This window comes from Strongylocentrotus purpuratus, unplaced genomic scaffold (genome assembly GCF_000002235.5).
Source record: "Strongylocentrotus purpuratus isolate Spur 01 unplaced genomic scaffold, Spur_5.0 spur5_scaffold_7, whole genome shotgun sequence".
Lineage (NCBI taxonomy): Eukaryota > Metazoa > Echinodermata > Echinoidea > Camarodonta > Strongylocentrotidae > Strongylocentrotus > Strongylocentrotus purpuratus.
The window spans coordinates 470,446-490,144 of NW_022145613.1; the positions used below are offsets into that span (position 1 = coordinate 470,446).

Genomic DNA, 19,699 nt, shown 5'->3' on the forward strand with positions numbered 1-19,699 from the left:
TACCGATGTCTAAAAAAAAAAATTAAATTTCCGCCTTGAGTTTTTGTTTGTAGGTGCCCCCTTGTTTTTACAGAAAGTGCCCTTATTTGTGGGTGCACAGTGCACCCTCACTTTGAAAGATACTCCGCCGCACTTGTAAGCACCTAGGGGACTGACAGCCTTAAGTCATCTCCGAGGGACTTGTATTGAGGATTAATGCCTTACATAAGGGCATTAGCGCATCGACTTGGTTTCGACCTTCCGGTTACGAGACCACTGCTCTACCACTGAGTCATAATAGCGTCTCCTTTTCATGCCAGAAAAAATTATCGATAACAACGACAACAAAAATGGAAGGTGACAAAGAGACTGGATATTAATTTTATCAGGAGCTCAGAAGGCCAACAGTTTGGATCGAATCATTTTGTCTTCTTTTCTTTTCTTTTTTTTTTTTTTTGCTGTTTAATAGCGTAACTTTGTATATTGATGTTTGGTGAGACAGTATATTATTATTGATGATAAGAACCAAAAATATATGTAGATCATGATAGTAAGTTCTGCAAATGGCTAACATCACACATTATGTGGTTAATGGATCCATGGTAGTGTGATGGGGGGCATGTAGCGTCTGGTGGTTTGGAACAGCTTGTCAGTGATGATAGGCTTAAATTGTGCTTAAAAGTTTGGTCGTGCACCTTTTTGTTAATAGCCATGTTTATAATGGCGCAAGTGTCGTATCATGCAGGGTCGATAGCGCCTCACATTGGCACCAATATTCAGTGAAGGATTAGCTCTCTTCATCAACATCAATTATTTCACCTTTTTTTTTATGAGAAGTGCCTCAGAAATTGATTGATGTGCATGGGCATCATCCCATTGAATGCTGTTTACAGTATCAAGGGCGTGTTCTGCTATATGCTGAATAAGAAGTAGTGCTCAATCTAGGCGTGGTTTCAGGAATTTTGGAAAGGGGGCCCGGCACTCCAGATTATTTACATTTTTTTACATTTACATTATTTTACCTGACTGCATTCAGTAGCAAAAGGACGCAATGGGATAGTACCAACATTATTGGCCCGAATTCGTAAAGGAGGTGTGTCGACAAACCTAGGTTTATGTGCATCATAATGACGCGTTTTGACGCGTTTTTTTTACAAACCTGGTTTGTAAAAACCCGTCGAAACGTATTATGACGCACATAAACCTATAGGTTTGTCGACAAACCTCCTTTGTAAATTCGGGCCATTGAGTTTGAAACGCACTTCTGATCAAGAATGGTTGAAGAATCATTTGGATATAAAGGATTGTCCCTTCACTATAATAACCTCTCTTCGCTCTAATGATCTCGAGGCAGCAGACAGCAAGAACTCGTTTCAATAATAAAATATTCCACAGGAGTGGTCGTTAGAAACTTAAACTATACATAAAGCTCACAAGGAGCTCACACTCTCTCCAATTTTATACAACAAAAGGTTGTCTTGGGAACCACTTCTATCTTTACAGTTGAGGTGCCGGGCAGAGCCCTTGCCGGGTGTCTAGGGGGCGGAGCCCAAGGAAGTTCTTGAACATTTTTTTTAAATAAAAAATTCAAAATAGTCGTCACGGGCGAAAGAAATTGTAAATTCCTCCTTGAAAGTCACATAGCACTTTTAATTTCATTTAGAAATAATAACCTCTCTTTCTTTCTTAAAGACAGTATAACTTTTCAGCGTAATGTACTTTTGTCCGCAGACTTCTTAGGCACATGTCAAGCCAACTCATCGGAATTGTAAAGTGTAAATTTAAGTTTCTTTCTCGCTCTCCTTCTCTCTCTCTCTCTCTCTCTCTCTCTCTCTCACTCTCTCTCTCCCTTTCTGTCTCTCTCTTTTTCCTCCACCCTCTATTTACTTCTCGTTTACTTTATTTTCATTTTCTTTTCTCATTTTCCTCTTTTTCTCTTTTTCCCATTTCCATTTTTTTAGGCCGCCAAAAAGGGAAGGCCGCAGCTGATACGCCCCACCCCCACCCACCTCGATCAGCTGGGATTTGGTTTCCATCCTATCTAACTAACACGTTGCCGACCTGTTTCTCAGAGTAGTAATTTTTATATTATTTAGTATGTCTTCTTTTTCCCCTCCTCCCTCGCTTTTATTTTTACATTTTTTCTCTTTCTTTCTTTTTTCATCCTGCCAGAAAAAGGGGACTGCGGCTGATTTGGCGCTTACCTGGATCCACCACTGTTTCTAAAGCTAAACAAATAGACTGATAAAACGACATTTAGTTTTCAGAATTTCCTACATTCCTTTGATTTTTCTTCAAATTTCCTTTAAAATTCATTGTCACTATCAAAATTCTGTCATTTTAAAATACATTTTCCCCCTTTTTATATGTTATATTTTTGTTTAGCCGCCAAAGGGAGGCGGGGCACGGGGGCGGGGCACTAGGGGCACTAACCCTTACCCTAACCCTAACCCTAACCCTAACCCTAACCCTAACCCTAACCCTTCTTTATTGGGGGCTCTGTTTTTAAAGAACTAACAATCTTCCTCAGATCAGATATAATCCTAAAACAAGCCTCATTTTATACAGTATACAAGTGTCGTTATTGTAAAATGAAGAAGTAGATTGTCCAAGTCTGAAACAAAATTGAGTAATGCTTGAGTCCAGCAGTCAATTTAACATTGTACTATGCCCCAATTGCAGGCCTAAAAATGAAAAGGTTAAATTCCAATGGTATTTGAAAGAGAATATATATACTAATCTAAAACTTCCTTCAAAACGAAAGGGCTTGAAAATGTCTTTTTGTGGGAAAATAATGACCGTTAGTTGTCGAATCGACTTTAGGGATTGCAATCCTTTTAGTAAATAGTCTGAATTTCATACCCTTGTACCGAATGGTCGTATGTTATGTGCTACGCAAAGATTCAAATAAGTTAATTTTGGCCGTTACAAGAAGTGGCTTATGGAAGTAGACAAATGCTCATGTACCGTTTACAGCTCATGTTATGTATGTTATTATCAAAGAAAAAAAAGTAAGTCAGTCACTCTATAGTGTCTGACAGTTAAGTCTAGAAAGTAAACGTGTTTCCTTGCATAATTTGAATACTAGGACACTGATAACGTTTAAATTTTACAGATAGGACATACGTGACATATTCATAATTCCTGCAAAGTTCTACATAATTTGATGTTGGCTGCATTAATTTGTATACGATGGACCGTAAGAATTGTTAGGCAAATGGCATCCCATGTTTCGGACCTTATAGCTTTGATTGAAATTACATCTGGAATGTAAAGGAAAAAAAGTTTGAGAACCCCTGAACTACAGTATGACTAGCTTTTTATGACTGAGTTCACGAAGCAACAATAAATAATGGGTGGATGCATAAAAATTTACTGATACAAAACAGTAGAGGGAGACAAATTAGGTATATAACGATGAAACATTCATTCTATTCTGCCTAAAGGATGAAATGAGACGATTTACTTTGCGAAGACAATTTCTGCTGCAACAGACAGTGGCGGATCCAGCCCCCCCCCCCCCCCTCCTTGAGAAAAAAAATCATGTAAAAACACGTGATTTTTACCTTTTTGGGGGTTGGCCCCCCCCCCCCTGGCGCTCAAGGGGGGGGGGGGATTTTAAATTTCGAGGACCAAAAAAAAAAGATGTGCTCACTACCCCCCCCCCCTCCCCCCATCTACATCTTGATTTCCATATATTTGTTTAATTATAATAATGTTAATTTACCTCATATATGTCCACTGTACATGTAATCTCTATTCCTCCTTCCCTTGTATTTATCTTCTTAGAGTAAAGAGGGTGAGTGTGTGTGTGGGGTGTGTGTATGTTCGATGTGTCTGCGTGTGATTATGACTAATGTTTTACTTGTAAATTGTTAATTTTGTAAAAGAGGCACCAGTTCACAAGATCTCGATCTTTTGTGGTTGCCCCTTACGATATGTTAACTTTATATATGATTATGTCAACATGTTCTATTGTATTGTACATTTACTCTTTTTTTATCGTTGAAAAAATGAATTGAATTGAAGATTTTTTAAATATTTTGTGTTAATGTATCCACTTTTTGGCGAGGGGGGCTTCTGGGGGCTCCAATGTGCTTCTGTTGCAATCAAGACCAACAATTTTTTTTTTCGGGCAGTGGCGGGGTGCATCAAGACTCAGGGAACACAACATTCAAGTGAACAAAGCGAATAAACGGGAAGAATGAAATTTGCATTCAGCCGACTAACTTTGACATATTAATCTTCTTCTTTTTTGTTTTGTTAACGAGGGAATGCATCGATCGAGCAGAAATACATGCCTTCTTTAATATGAGTACTTTATATGATAAATCAGACAAGTTTGAGTCGCATTCTCCGTAGGTTTAAGAAGCTTCAAATCGTTAATTTGCACACTTTTTGGTATGTTTCTAATGTTCGTAGAGATCCCTTTGCAGATCAACCAGGAGAAGCATCCCTTAGCTGTTCCGTATGATAGGCGCCCTCTAAGTTACTGTGGTGTGGAGAACAACGATGCCTCATTGTAGACAAGAGCTGTAGCTACAACTAACAGATACAGCGCCATCTTTTGCCATCAGAATGGCTGAATGTTGTCACATGACAAAATTTCGAACTTTGCAAAGTCATTCAATAACACGAATTATGATACAGTGTGTGCCTAATTAAGAGGGGGGGGGGGGGGAGGCTATAAGCCTGAAAGCTATTCAAGCGCATTCAACATTATGCGCCTCCCCCCCCCCCCCCCCCCGATTCAACAGATTGAAAGCCATTTAGTGTGCAGCCCCCTCGCCATAATTATAATACTATGCCTAATGACAACGTTTAAGTAACGATAATGGATAATAGACCTACAAGAAGATACAGGTTCATATAATTATTCATGGAAATTAGCTACTGTAAAAAAAAAGAACTCATTAGAAAACGAAAATAAGCTATTGTCTTGTAATCACAAGCACACTTTCCCTTCTCTCTCTCTCTCTCTCTCTCTCTGTCTGATTGATCGACACTCTGTCTATCACTCTTTCTATCTACCACCTCTCTCTCTCTCTCTCTCTCTCTGTCTATCACTCTTTCGATCTACCACCCCCCCTCTCTCTCTCTCTCTCTCTCTCTCTCTCTCTATCTCTCTCTCTGTCTGATTGATCGACCCTCTGTCTATCACTCTTTCTATCTACCACCTCTCTCTCTCTCTCTCTCTCTCTCTGTCTATCACTCTTTCGATCTACCACCCCCTCTCTCTCTCTCTCTCTCTCTCTCTCTATCTCTCTCTCTGTCTGATTGATCGACCCTCTGTCTATCACTCTTTCTACCACCCTCTCTCTCTCTCTCTCTTTGTCTCTCTCTCTGTCTATCACTCTTTCTATCTACCACCCCTCCCTCTCTCTCTCTCTCTCTCTCTATCACTCTTTCTATCTACCATCCCTCCCTCTCTCTATCACTCTTTATATCTACCACCCCCCCTCTCTCTCTCTATCACTCTTTCTATCTACCACCCCCCCTCTCTCTCTATCACTCTTTCTATCTACCACCCCCCCCCCCCCCTCTCTCTCTATCACTCTTTCTATCTACCACCCCCCCCCTCTCTCTCTATCACTCTTTCTATCTACCACCCCCCCCCCCTCTCTCTCTCTCTTTCCGATTGATCTCTACCACCCTTGCTCTCTCTGTCCGATTGATCTCTTCCACTCTCTCTCTCTTTCTCTCTCTGTCTATCACTCTTTCTATCTATACCACCCCCCCCCCCCTCTCTCTCTCTCTCTTTCCGATTGATCTCTACCACCCTTGCTCTCTCTGTCCGATTGATCTCTTCCACTCTCTCTCTCTTTCTCTCTCTGTCTATCACTCTTTCTATCTATACCACCCCCCCTCTCTCTCTCTCTCTCTTCCGATTGATCTCTACCACCCTTGCTCTCTCTGTCCGATTGATCTCTTCCACTCTCTCTCTCTCTTTCTCTCTCTGTCTATCACCCTTTCTATCTATACCACCCCCCCCCCCTCTCTCTCTCTCTCTCTCTTTCCGATTGATCTCTACCACCCTTGCTCTCTCTGTCCGATTGATATCTTCCACTCTCTCTCTCTTTCTCTCTCTGTCTATCACTCTTTCTATCTATACCACCCCCCCCCTCTCTCTCTCTCTCTTTCCGATTGATCTCTACCACCCTTGCTCTCTCTGTCCGATTGATCTCTTCCACTCTCTCTCTCTTTCTCTCTCTGTCTATCACTCTTTCTATCTATACCACCCCCCCCCCCCCCTCTCTCTCTCTTTCTGATTGATCTCTACCACCCTTGCTCTCTCTGTCCGATTGATCTCTTCCACTCTCTCTCTCTTTCTCTTTCTGTCTATCACTCTTTCTATCTATACCACCCCCCCCCCCCCCCTCTCTCTCTCTCTTTCCGATTGATCTCTACCACCCTTGCTCTCTCTGTCCGATTGATCTCTTCCACTCTCTCTCTCTTTCTCTCTCTGTCTATCACTCTTTCTATCTATACCACCCCCCCCCCCCTCTCTCTCTCTCTTTCCGATTGATCTCTACCACCCTTGCTCTCTCTGTCCGATTGATCTCTTCCACTCTCTCTCTCTTTCTCTCTCTGTCTATCACTCTTTCTATCTATACCACCCCCCCCCCCCCTCTCTCTCTCTCTTTCCGATTGATCTCTACCACCCTTGCTCTCTCTGTCCGATTGATCTCTTCCACTCTCTCTCTCTTTCTCTCTCTGTCTATCACTCTTTCTATCTATACCACCCCCCCCCCCTCTCTCTCTCTCTCTTCCGATTGATCTCTACCACCCTTGCTCTCTCTGTCCGATTGATCTCTTCCACTCTCTCTGTCTTTCTCTCTCTGTCTATCACTCTTTCTATCTATACCACCCCCCCCCCCCCTCTCTCTCTCTCTCCCTCTCTGTTTTTCACTCTTTCTATCTACCACCCCTCTCTCTCTCTCTCTCTCTCTCTATCACTCTCTATCTCTCTCTCTCTCTCTCTCTTTCTCTTTCTCTTTCCTTACCTCTCTCTACACTGTACTACCAGTCATTCTATATAATTCTAATTATCTCACAAGAATGAAAGGCAATATACAAGACACTCTATGGATTTCACATTTTAAAGTTTATTGACAACATATTTGACTTCATAAGTCACATATCACTTTGTACAATGGATATACACTATGAACATTATATATCTTACACTTTACAATCGCTTTCCTTTAATAAAGCAAGAACAGATGAGAATATATCATAACACATGAGACATTACAGAATACAAAGAGTTCAATTAAGATCTTTATCTCCTTCTTCATCTTCAAAAACCACATGGCTTTCAGCCTGTCAACAACTCCTCCTCCTTTGTGCATTATTTGAACTTAATTCTTCCATGTTATTTGTTAATAGTCAAATTAGAGCATATTCTTGTTTCAACACAATTTTTATTTTATTTTATATATATAAATATACTGCAAAAAAACATCCTGGCATATCATAAAAGAATTCAAAAGAATCATATTGCATAACATGACATACAATTTACTCCTCACATGGACAACTTATGATTTGCCAAGTCTTGATCATGCATGGTTACACAATGGCAATGAAATATGAACTTTAGATAAGACAATGCAATGTGGGAAGTCACATTGAAACAACTATCATGGTGTTTCTTGAATTATGAATTTCTTCCATTCATACTACTTTATGTAATACAACGATAAATACATTACTACATACTGACTTTCAATTAATGAAGTTTTTACATGTTCTGATCACTCTTGGTATCGTTCCAATAATTCAAGTAAAACTTATGACTATACCAGCAATATATTAAATAAGGTAATATTTTGACATTTCAAATTCCAAACGCAAGCTAAAAACTTTCCTACTACCAAGCAGCTAAGCAGATTAAGTATTATTGTTTTTAAATTTCTCGATATAAAAGAAAATGGTATTACATTTCCACCTAAATCTCCTTTCTACAAATGATTAAAGGTAGCGTTTATCAAGCGTCATTTTCCCACAATGAGCCACTTATGGATAACTAAAAAATCATATAATCAATAAAAATCAGAAAATTAAGAGAACAGAATCACTTTGTCCCATTGCAAAAGCAGAGAGGGGGAAATACTGCAGAAACACTAAGGCTGTGCGTAATAATAGAACAGGTTCATAGTTTCAGCCTTAAATTGTTAAAATACATATTCCTACAGGTACATCATAAGCACAAGACTGAGAATCATTGTCCATGTATTTAGTTAGTATGAAGTGTTTCCATTACAAGAAAAAAAATAAAATGAAATGTGCAACAGATTGATAGGACGAGGAGAGACAGACAAACATGGGTTTCAAAACATTAAAGCACAATACACTTGTATTCATCATCACTAGTAGAAAATGAGATTCTACATGTAAGAAAGTAAAAAACTAACCCAAACAACGATGTATAAAAATGAAATAAGCAAATTAAAAACCTTATTTTAAGCCAGCTGAGAGATTTCTTAATGGAATGTCCTTTTTATTCCCTGTATTAGGGTATGGCACACTTTACACATGAAAAATGAATTGACAATTTGAGAAAGATTGAGTAGATGCAGATTGTTCGATTGAATTCCTATTTTTTTCAGTAGACATCAGTGGATAAGGATTCTGCATATTTCTAATACAAGAAATAATCCACTTATCTAAAAAGAATTCTTGAAAATCTACATGTATTTCATGAAAAAGGTTGAGATATATAATTTGAAAAACCAAAGCATTGTGGTTTCAATAAGTTTGACCATATTATGTTCAAAGTAAAGTACAAACATGATCTGTCAATTGATGAAATCTTTCAAGATTTTACATAAATCTAGATGTTATTTCCAAACAAGCTCTCGTGTACACTGGGTAAAGTGAAGATTGATCAATCTATATAAAAGTCTCAATGGACATCAAATATGCCAGTTCTCTCACAATATGCGCATAAAATAGTGATGTTTGTAAACTAGAAAACACTGACAGAATAAACAGCACTAGGGGAATTCCATTACACATTACCCAGAATTTGAAGAAAATGAAAATAAAAGAATGGAAAGAGTCAATATCCTATAAAAATATTGCTTGTAGCAAAGTTCTTGTCAACTGAAACCATTTGCTTTTCGACATGCTCGCATTCTTACGTTAAAAAGCATCATCATCCATTAAGGTTTTTTGGCAACCTAGTAAGAAGTTATTTTTGTTGATGAACATTTAGAATTCAAGATGTTTTAGGAGTAATCTGGGAGGAAATCTGATTTGGTCAGCTAACTATACCTCGTAAAATTGCTCCCAACCCACTTGGCCAGGAGCCAACATGAGCATAAAAATAGTGATGTTTGTAAACTAGAAAACACTGACAGAATAAACAGCACTAGGGGAATGCCATTACACATTACCCAGATTGCTTATTTCCTCTTCAAGAACTTTCCCTAAGACTCGCGCAACTGCTCGGCAGAGTCTCTCCAAGTTTTGTTTACCGTAGTAGTTTTGGTTTGTGGTTTACATGCGTCAGTCAGGCTAGGTTTCACTGAACCTTCATGCCAACTCAGAGCAAGTGAGGAGGATAGAAGGACTCATCCAGCAGGTGAGATGATTCAAGAAGATGATTTAAGCAGCTATCCCACCCATCGCTGCCATCAGGTTGTGCTACTTGGTTCATTATCAATCATCAACCAAACACTTGAGGTTATATCAACATTTATTACATGACGTAATTACAGACGCATTAGTTTGTGTCAATCCATCAATAACAGAAATGAATTTTAAAAAACGAAAATCATTTCCCTCAGAGAGTCAAAAGTGTGTATGTATCTTTACACATTAGCAGGAGAAAATTTTCCAGAACATCACAGGATTTTAAAAGTATAATTACGTTTTGATCTGTCAATAATAAGCTGCAGTTTAACCCTTACTGTACTGGGCTATTTCGAGCACTCTCTGACTGGGGGGGGGCCTCGGAGGCCCCCCCCTATGATCTCGGCCGTCGAATGTCCGATGAACGCGAAAATTTGCATGATTGTAGATATTTACGTAAGGAACAAGATGGTATAATTAGTTTTTTCCTAATATGCAAATTTTTGTCGTTATAGCCTAATTAATTATGCAAAATGCTAATTTTATGCATTTTACAGAAAACTCTACATATTTGTCCGTAGACTTGTGAAGAATCTTGAAAATGTAATGAATAAATGTTTCCTTCATCTCAAATTCATGAGGTTTCATTATTTTTATGATATTTGAAAATGCATAGGTTAATTTGCATAAATTATGAATACGCAAATTACGCATTCATGAATATCTAATCTGGTAATATACAGGGAACTAGAATCATTACAAAAATTGTCAGACTCCACTTTTGTTATGTTGAAACTCATTATTCATATGAAACTTCTTTTCTAACACAAAAAATAGTTATTTGATGTAATTAATAATGATAATTTATGCAAATTTGATGCGATTTTCAACTTTTTATTTTCTTATGTATTTCATTGTTTTTTATTTGTTATTATATCTATTGTTTTATTTCTAATGTATTCTTTTGTTTTGAAATACATCAAGTTACTTTGAGAAACATATAAAAGCAATTTGATATCAATTCATATCTTCACATTTCTGCTTGTACATGAATATATGCAATTATAGCACTTTTTTGATGACATGCGCATACTAATTGTTATGTAACACCTTACAGGTATATCCGATTTCGACGAAAATGGTATCAAAATGTGCGTAAGACTTGAAGGAAAAAAGTCATGAAACGACAATTCAAAATTCCGAGCGGTTGCGGCGCGATCTCCAAAAATGTCGAGGGGGGGGCCTCCCAGGCCCCCCCCCAGTACAGTAAGGGTTAATGATTTTTCAGTTCACATTTAGTCAGTCTCTATATACGTGTACAGTATATACATAGATAAGTACAACGTTTATTTGAACACCATTGCTGTACACTTATCCTCCAGATCATCCAGTATATACAGTACAGAGTCTAATCAAGTCATTCATGTTTCTACTACATGAATTTGTTCCACTGAAAACCTCAGAACGGTTCATTCTAATACATAATTGTACATGAATAGGAGATGTAAAATAGTACAACCAAATCATACAATAAAATGAGAGAAATTCTGAAAATATTCCGCAATTTTCTGAACTGTGTGTATATATATATATATATATATATATATATAAATATTTGAAATTATTTTTCATGCCGTAGAGGCTTTCTAGATCCTCAACTTTGTTTAATCAAAAGTTCCCAATCTTTTGAAAACAGTCTTTTGAAAAACAGCCTTTCAACCAGATTTCATCCATAAGGCTCAAACATAGCCATTTTCAACTATAGATCCAAATATTTCAACATGACATTTGTCTCTATTATGAAAACTTGATTCACAAAAATAGCTATCTTTTTTTTTAGTCCTGAGACAGATTTTAAAAATGTTCTGCAGATAGAAAATATGTTTTCTTTTGATTTGATCCAAATGAATATTGTCACCTGAGAAACTTCACACATTGTTTGATCACTATCCATATTACTTTCTCTTTTTCTTTTTCTTTTTCTTTTTCCCTCCAGATTTTGATGCTATAGAATGCAAATACCACAATCTGGCTAAGTAAGGCACTAGCTAGGATAGTCTCAACAAAATTTTAAAGACATGTCTCCTGTAAGAAAATTAGTAAAAGAATAGATAAATAGAAAACAAATCTGAAAGTCCAAGTGAAAATATTCAGTATAATCAGCATCCCTTAAAAAGAACAATTCGGATCATTACTATGATTATACACCTTCAATAACAAAACAGTACAGCATTTATTTAACAAATGTTCCGAGTAAAACTATAGATTGACTTATATCAAAATACCACCCGTCATTTTGAAAATGAAAATCCTGATGTTTAACCAAATGTTATATTCCCCTGCTTTTGAATGCAGTGTAAGCTACATGACTGCAATTCAACTGGCAGAAGAGTCATTGTACATCGGAAGGGGCGTACACACAGCATGAGAAGAGAGATTTAAAATATGAAGGCAAGAATAAACAAGAAAGTATCAAAAGTGCAATAAAAATATTATTGATCAAAGTTATTTTTTAGTCCCCCCCCCCCTTTTGGGGTCGTAGTTTCATCATGTGATTTTAATATCATGAAACGAAAAGATAAAGAAAATCAAAATTAGATGTACATCTTTATTGAAAGTGATGAACAGGATTAGGAGTCTTCCAGGACACATTATCAACGCAGTTTCTTGAAAATGTTTTCTTTATCTCACTAACATAATATACAACTTAATTTCTTTGTTAGTCACTCATGTAAAATAAATTCACAATAGTAAATGAAAAGAATATTCAAGTGTGAAGAATAGAAAAATATTTTTGTTCTACTTGTAACAACAACAAAAAATCAACAAAATAAAAATGCCAAGGTTTTTTGCGCATTCAAAGATAAGTTGTTTGTAATATATATTTACAAAACACCAAAATGGAAGAAAGTATAAATCCAAACAGTTTTATACAAACTGTAGAAAATGGAAACAGATTGATCTATCTGTCTCATATCTTTCCAATGCATGACATTCAAGGTTTTGAGACTCAACCTTTGGTCAAACCTGACACACTAACAACTACTCTTACTTCATACATGAGTAAAGAGTTCAGCTCAAAAGAGAGTTTATGCAAGTGCTTGGATGTATTTGATCATATTGTTTTCTGGTAATAACCCTCACCAACAACTGTCAAGTAAATTATAATCTTTGCATTATATGCATTATGTTGAAATGACTTTAATAATCAGCTATGTCCCAATCTTTCCAGCTGCATGACATGATCTCATCATGAATTTCAGTTAGAGGAGTTTGCAGCATAGAAATCTCACTTGAAGCATGTAAACAATAAGCTTTTTCTCTAACTGCATGGGACAAGATCAAGACCATTAACATTTGTATAATTCAATATTCAGTATCAAGTCCCAGAGGAGAAGGTTCAAAGCCAAATGTCCTTCTGATTGCTTACTTACAATCATCTTCTTCTTTTCATAGAAGTCAGTTAGAAAAATTTGTCAATCATGATCATCATAACAGGGTAAAGAGTCTTGTTGACAGCATTGGTGGTGGAGGTGGTGGAGGTGGGGCAATGATCTTGCATGATAACTGGTGAGGATGGTTAGGACACGCCCATGACGATATGGTGTCTAGGTGAACCTAACACGCCCATGATGATGTGGTATCTAGGAGAACCTAACACGCCCATGATGATGTGGTATCTAGGTGAACCTAACACGCCCATCACAATGTGGTATCTAGGTGAACCTAACATGCCCATCACAATGTGGTATCTAAGTGAGCCTGACACGCCCATGACGATGTGGTACCTAGGTGAACCTAACGCAAGCTTTCTTCCACCTACACTGGGTACACCACATGTCTCTTTTCTCCATGCCATACACCTTACGACATTTCTTTCCTTCTGATCTGATCTTTGGTTGTCCAGCAGAGCTGTGAGGTGCTGACTTGTGACGGACCCTGTTCAATGTGGGTGGCTGCAGTTGAAACAAATGGAAAGAGATGCTTTCAAGTCCTGGTTAATAAAGACAAGCAGCAATCCTTGATGGTGCAAGGATTATAAATTGCCTTTATTTATCTCCAATGTGTAGCCAGACTTATTATTCAACTTCAATGCTAGCAATTTAGAGTTGTGAAAACAGAAGAATTTCTACTGAAGATTTGGTGATATGTTGATTTGATCATTTGAAATACAAAGTAGGAATTTACACTTTTGTTTGTATAATCTAACTGCATTCAAATTCTTTAATTAAGTTGTCACTGGCAGAAATGTATGTTGTATATCATTATATGAAAAATGGTCATTGTTCACTGATGTGTTGCAAATAAAATATTACTTGTAAAATGAAAACTATAAGTGTATAAAATAGTCCCATCATGTTTGGTTTGGTTTGGGTGAGGTGAAGAGTAGGTGAGATGACTTACCTGCGAGGGTTGGGATGATGAAGAGGAGGATGATGAGGGAAAGCTGAATGATGCTGGAGAAGAAGAGACTGGACACCAGGAGAACTGAGCTCCACTGCTAGGAAGGCTCATTGGAGATGCAAGCTGTAGAGAGAATGAGTGAGAGAGAGAGAGAGGGAGAGGGGGAGGAAGGGAGACAGAGAGAGAGAGAGAGAGAGAGAGAGAGAGAGATCAAGAAACAAATAGAGAAGAAAGTAAAAAGAATGACAAGGCATGGAGGTGGAGAAAATAGGGTAGAGAGAAGAAAATGGGATATAAAAAAAATAAAGAACAAAGGAGACAATTAAAATGTGTTTTTGTTATCTTATCTCTCAGTTTAAGTTACAAGATAGAGCACAACATGTTTCTTACAAACATACTGTGTTTGGCAATCTTGAACTTTATATTTTCGAAACTTGTTTATAAAAAGCAACACTGAGCCGACTATAAATATAAGGTACATGAAATATTCTTATCACCTTTATTCTCCTCAAATACAATTACTATTGACATAGCATATCATTATTGATGAAGAGTCTGGTAAAAGTCCACCAGACAGACAGACTAAACACTATTAAAAGAGAACTCTGAACTAAAACACAATTGACAACAGAAACAAGATCTGAAAAACAGAAAATAATGCTTTAGGAAAATCACACAACTTTTTATAATAAGAAAGTTATGAATTTTCAATGACAAAAAATGGCTATGTTATGGAGATGACTTTGCAACTTGACAAGGACATTGTGATGCCATTACCTCAACATTCCCTAATTTCTACAAAAAATATATAAAGAAACATCCCATGGGCACAAATGCCAATAAGAGATGTAATGCACCCTAGCTTGTTTAGGTGTAAATAGATAGAATGGGTAGCTACCGCTTGACACTGAGTTCAGACTCAATCTGGAGTGATTACAACAACAGGGCTAGACTGTATTATTGAATGTCATCTGCTTCATCATGTTAAGATAAAAAGTGTAAAACCCTCCACTGTACAGCATCCTACACAAAGGTCTGATACAGGGGTTTCTAGTGCCAACCTGCTCTCCAAACCAAAACAGAGCCAAAGGTTAGAAAGAACAGGCGGGTTTTCCTTTACTTCCTGAACGACATGTAACACAGGAAACACGATGAAATCTGCTTGGCAAACTCTCCCTAGCTTCCTATGTTGCTTCTAAGGTACCCTTTTGGAACAAGATGACCGATTCTCTCTCGTCGTCAGCAAAGGTGCGTATAACATTATATTCCATCCCCTGCTATCCATGTCTTTCAGTAAGCTAAGCTAGAATGATAAATCATTCAAATTGATGGAGAAACTTAGTTTCTTTGCCCTCAGATCACAGTTACTGATTTGTCCCTTGTGCATCACTGACTCTTAGAGGAATAGGGTCTGTGTGCATAGACTTTTTCTTTGAGAAATGTCATTGCAATTTGACCCACACCTACTAGAGGACAATATTATAGTCAAGGCCTATGTCATAACTAGCCTCCAGTCCATACAGTTCAGACCTTTTACCTAAACTGACAATTGTGTGTGGGTGTGTGTGTGTGTGTTTACAATTATCCCTGACCTCTCTTTCACAACTAGGTTTTAAATCTATAGTTTTGTTTTTCTCTGCCAATTCAAATAATCTATTGTACTTGAACAAGATTTAGAGATTTAAAGATTCAAAATGTGATAAATTTCTAATGTTGTGGATGCAAGGTCGATGGGGAGATTAGCCAAAAAGTGAAAGGACGCGAGACAATATCAAGATGACAAAATATAGTTACCATAGCGATTGCTTGATTGGGCAAAGAGCCAACCAACGGTGGGTTGGTCGAATCACAGATGACGCTTGAAGAAACAATGTCGCTGGATGTGGAGAGATGTCGCCCTCTCTTGGCCATGATAGGAGAGGGAGAAGAGACTTCCATGGGTTTTTGAGGGATGTTTTGCGGATGCGAGTGGGGCAGCAGACTCTGATCGATGATGAATCCAGTAGATGGTGGTGGTGAGGAAGTACACATGTTAGCCAGTGTATCTGAGACCGATTCGACCGTTGTATCAATCTCAGTGTAGTAGAACTCTTCTTCATGATCACTGTACTCCTCTCCTTCTTTTTTCCTGAAAAGACACCAAGTGAAAAAACATTCTAAGATATCCTTTCTTATCTGTTTCATAAACCACTAAAAGATACAAAGCAAAATACAAACATGCAATCAATGTCAGAAATATTATCCCTCACAACACAACAATGACTTGATCAGACTTCAGATAGTTAAATGAAAACACTGAGATAAAATGATCTACTCTGAATGTTATGGCTTCCCCCTGTACATGAGTTATCAGGTGCAGCAGGCTTTCTAATATAGCACAAGAACAAATAAATATTTGCCCAACTTAATCTTTGGATCTGAGTATCACAATCTCATTGGGCCTTGGTGATAAAACACACCAACTATACTTGAAATACTTCATGGGTTTCTGGATGAGATCATAATTATTTCTCACCTTCACGTTTTTCTTCTCGGACGTGAGCCTGAGGTTCTATGAATCACTAAATCTGGGCTCAAGAGCTTTTTGACTATATCATCAGGTACTGACATTAGAATAATATCTCATGATGTTATATCATGCCGCACTCGATAAATGCTAAATAGGTTTGAAACACTGATTACATCATCACATGATATCACTAGAATAATGAGGATTCTTCTTTCCTCCTGATTCCCAATAAGGCTGATTGTTTCGGTGTAAACAGTGAATAAGAGGGTGGTTAATAAGACCAGGAATGAGCTTACAAGCGAATTGAAATTCTTGATTCATCATGGCAAAATAAATAACAAATGTGCATAACTATCTCTGTATCAAAATGAAACAACATTAAAGTAAATACTGATAAATAGGGTTAGAGAGAGAGAGAGAGAGAGAGAGAGAGAGAGAGAGAGGGAGCATTTGGAAGAATGCCAAATGATCAATTACTACCATCACATTTATGATATAACTACCTCAAGTAAGATATAAAAAGTAAGCTGAGCTTCCCATCTAAATGCCTCAATTCCATCAACAACCATCATAATTCAAAATCTCACAACAACATTAAAAACAAACCTTGACCTATAGAGTGTAGTATATTAACATATCTATGAAGGAAGGGGAGCCGGTGGGACAAGTGCCCCCTCCCTCATGGTGAGAGAGAGAAAGAGAGAGAGAGAGAGAGAGAGAGAGAGAGAGAGAGAAAGACAGACAGAGTGAAGAGCAAGATGACAAAGACTCCCTCATTCTCTTCCATTTCATCTACATAATATTTTCAGTGCACCCTTTGAAGTTGGATCTAATATGCTACGCCACTATCCGTCCGCATACATAACAACTAGTCAACTACCGGTACATTTCACACTCTAACTAGCACAGATGATGATACAATGCATTGAGGACACAAACTGATAGGCTGAAAATGGCTGATGAATTATTCATAAAGGGCCAAGGATAAAGTAATTTGTATCTTTGCTCTATAAGCATGATTATCAATTATTGATCAAGATCTGAGTGTGAATAGTCAATCGGGACAAGCAGAGAGCGAGAGATGGAATAACAAAAGATACTGGTTGGGAGATGATTTGATTGAGAAAGAGACGTATTGACAGAAGGTCTAATGAAGACAATACATGATCCAGAATATGAAAAGAGATAGAGACATATAATTATAAAGACGGATATAGACTTATTGAACAAATGATAAAGAAAGAGAGAGTGAGAGAGAGTGAGAGAGAGACAGACATACAGAGAAACAAAACAAAAAATAGAATGAATTTATGAGAGTAAGAGAAAGATAGAGAGAGGGTGAAAGATGAAGAGAGAGAGAGAGAGGGGGAGGGGATAGCAAGATGGAGAAGTCAACATTGTAACAGCTTGGTAATGTAAAAATGCATCGGATCATATTTAATATTTTTATTTCTATAAAGCCAACAGAACTCCACATGACTAATGGTGACACAAAATCACGTCTAACTACATGACCATAAGCATGGAACATACAGCGGTTGTGGTATAAAACCATACCATATGGTATGTTTCCTCACATGACTAGCAGCATGTTGAACCAATTGCTAGATTGAACCGCACGAAGGTTCAATGTCCTGCATGATATATAGAAACCCTACTGTGCTATGGTGGACATTATCGTTTTGAATTTAGTCTAATCATCTAGACCTGCCCTGGTCAATTAAGCTTTGGTGTTGTTTGATAAGAGCCACAAAACCCCAACCATAAATCTTCATATCAAGCATAGAAGGAATATCAATTTTATTAGCTGGCCGCTCCCCTTTTATGATTAGAATGAAAACAAGATAAATGTGTAAGAGATTCATCTCATGCCTTTGGGTCAAGTATATTGGTGAATCCCTACCTCAATCCATCATGGTAGTACTATAGGGCAAGGGCTGCATAGATGAGCATGCTGAAACCTATACCTTGTGTGCCTGCCTGTGAGCTGTGTGCCTGCCTGCAACACGGACGGACCTGGGAACATTGATTCTATTCTACCGGTACTTAGTTTCCTTCATCTAACCTTTTCCCTTGTTGCGTTTTTATGCAATTTCAATGTGAAAACCTCTTCAAATAATATCTCAAATGTCAGGTGAACCAGCAGGTAGTGAAGATATTAGTAGAGTTGACATGGTTGAATCGATTCATGCTTCAATTTTGAATTTTCCCCAATTCAAAAGATATTGATCCAAGGGGGAACATTATGAAAGGGGCCTGGTATTGCAGCCTAGAGATAAGTTCATTGACATTAAACAGTAATACGAAGATGAGCAAAGGACAGGTAGGAATGGGCAGGCCTTTAATATACACAAAAAGAGAAAAGAGGTATATTGAGAGGGAAGTGGAATGGAAGGGACATAGAATGATTATATGAAAGGAAGGATGAAAAGAAGAAAGAGAGAAAAAAAGAGAGAAAGAAAGAAAGAAAGATAGTGAATGAGATAGATAAGCAAAGACGTGGGAAAGATAATGAATTCAAGATGGGAGGAAGATGGATAAAAAAGGAGGATGTCTATATGCTGAAGTGAAAAAATTAGGGAAGATCAATATAAAAACAGAAAGGAAGAGGCAGGGGAGAAAGAGGAAAAGTGTGGAGATAGAAAGAGAGAGAGAGAGAGAGAGAGAGAGAGAGAGAGAGAGAGGGGGGGGGGGGAGGGAAAGAGATAGAGAGATAGGGGAGAGATAGAGATAGTTTTAAAAATGAACTCATGAATGAAGATATGAATGCCAAGGACAAATCTAACAAGATAGTAGTATAGTATGCATGACGGAGACAAAGAGAGACGGGGTAATATCACTCTGCCTATCCTGGGCGATTAGTATGCTGCAACCACCCATTTCCATAAATTAATCTAAAACCCCTCGCAAGTGCATAGCGATCTTGTACGTGCATGAAATATCTGCATTCATAAGTAATTAGGCTGATAAGCCCCTCATCTAATCCCAGGCAACAAACATAGAGCATGCACGCAAGGCAAAGCAATTTTGTGCAATTTCGTACATAACCCGCACAATGTAACATGTTATGAAAGTATTGTGAACTCCCGCAAACCTAATTCACTCCTAATTCAAACACAATGCTAACAGCCATACGCAGGAACTCCCACAAAATGAACGAGTATTGCCCTAAGCGCTCAACCTACAATTAGTGAGATGTTTCTGTATGGTAGATGTTATGATGTAAAT

At 37.8% G+C, this 19,699-nt stretch overlaps 1 protein-coding gene and 1 long non-coding RNA gene across 2 annotated transcripts in view; one reads left to right on the forward strand and one right to left on the reverse strand.

Moving 5' to 3' along the window:
- Positions 1-9,800: 9,800 nt before the first annotated feature.
- On the forward strand, positions 9,801-10,902 carry LOC115919734. The gene is made up of 2 exons (XR_004061994.1): positions 9,801-9,883; positions 10,830-10,902. It is a non-coding gene; the product is annotated as an uncharacterized LOC115919734 (long non-coding RNA).
- Positions 10,903-11,677: 775 nt separating this feature from the next.
- Positions 11,678-19,699, reverse strand: part of LOC577659 (zinc finger protein 704) — a 29,162-nt gene continuing 21,140 nt past the window's right edge. Inside the window, exons 4-6 of the mRNA XM_030973759.1 lie at positions 15,757-16,090; positions 13,963-14,085; positions 11,678-13,514 (exon numbers count right to left, since the gene is read on the reverse strand). Of these exons, the coding sequence (XP_030829619.1) occupies positions 13,347-13,514; positions 13,963-14,085; positions 15,757-16,090 (625 nt within the window). The 3' untranslated portion in view covers positions 11,678-13,346. The remainder of the gene's footprint in view (positions 13,515-13,962; positions 14,086-15,756; positions 16,091-19,699) is intronic.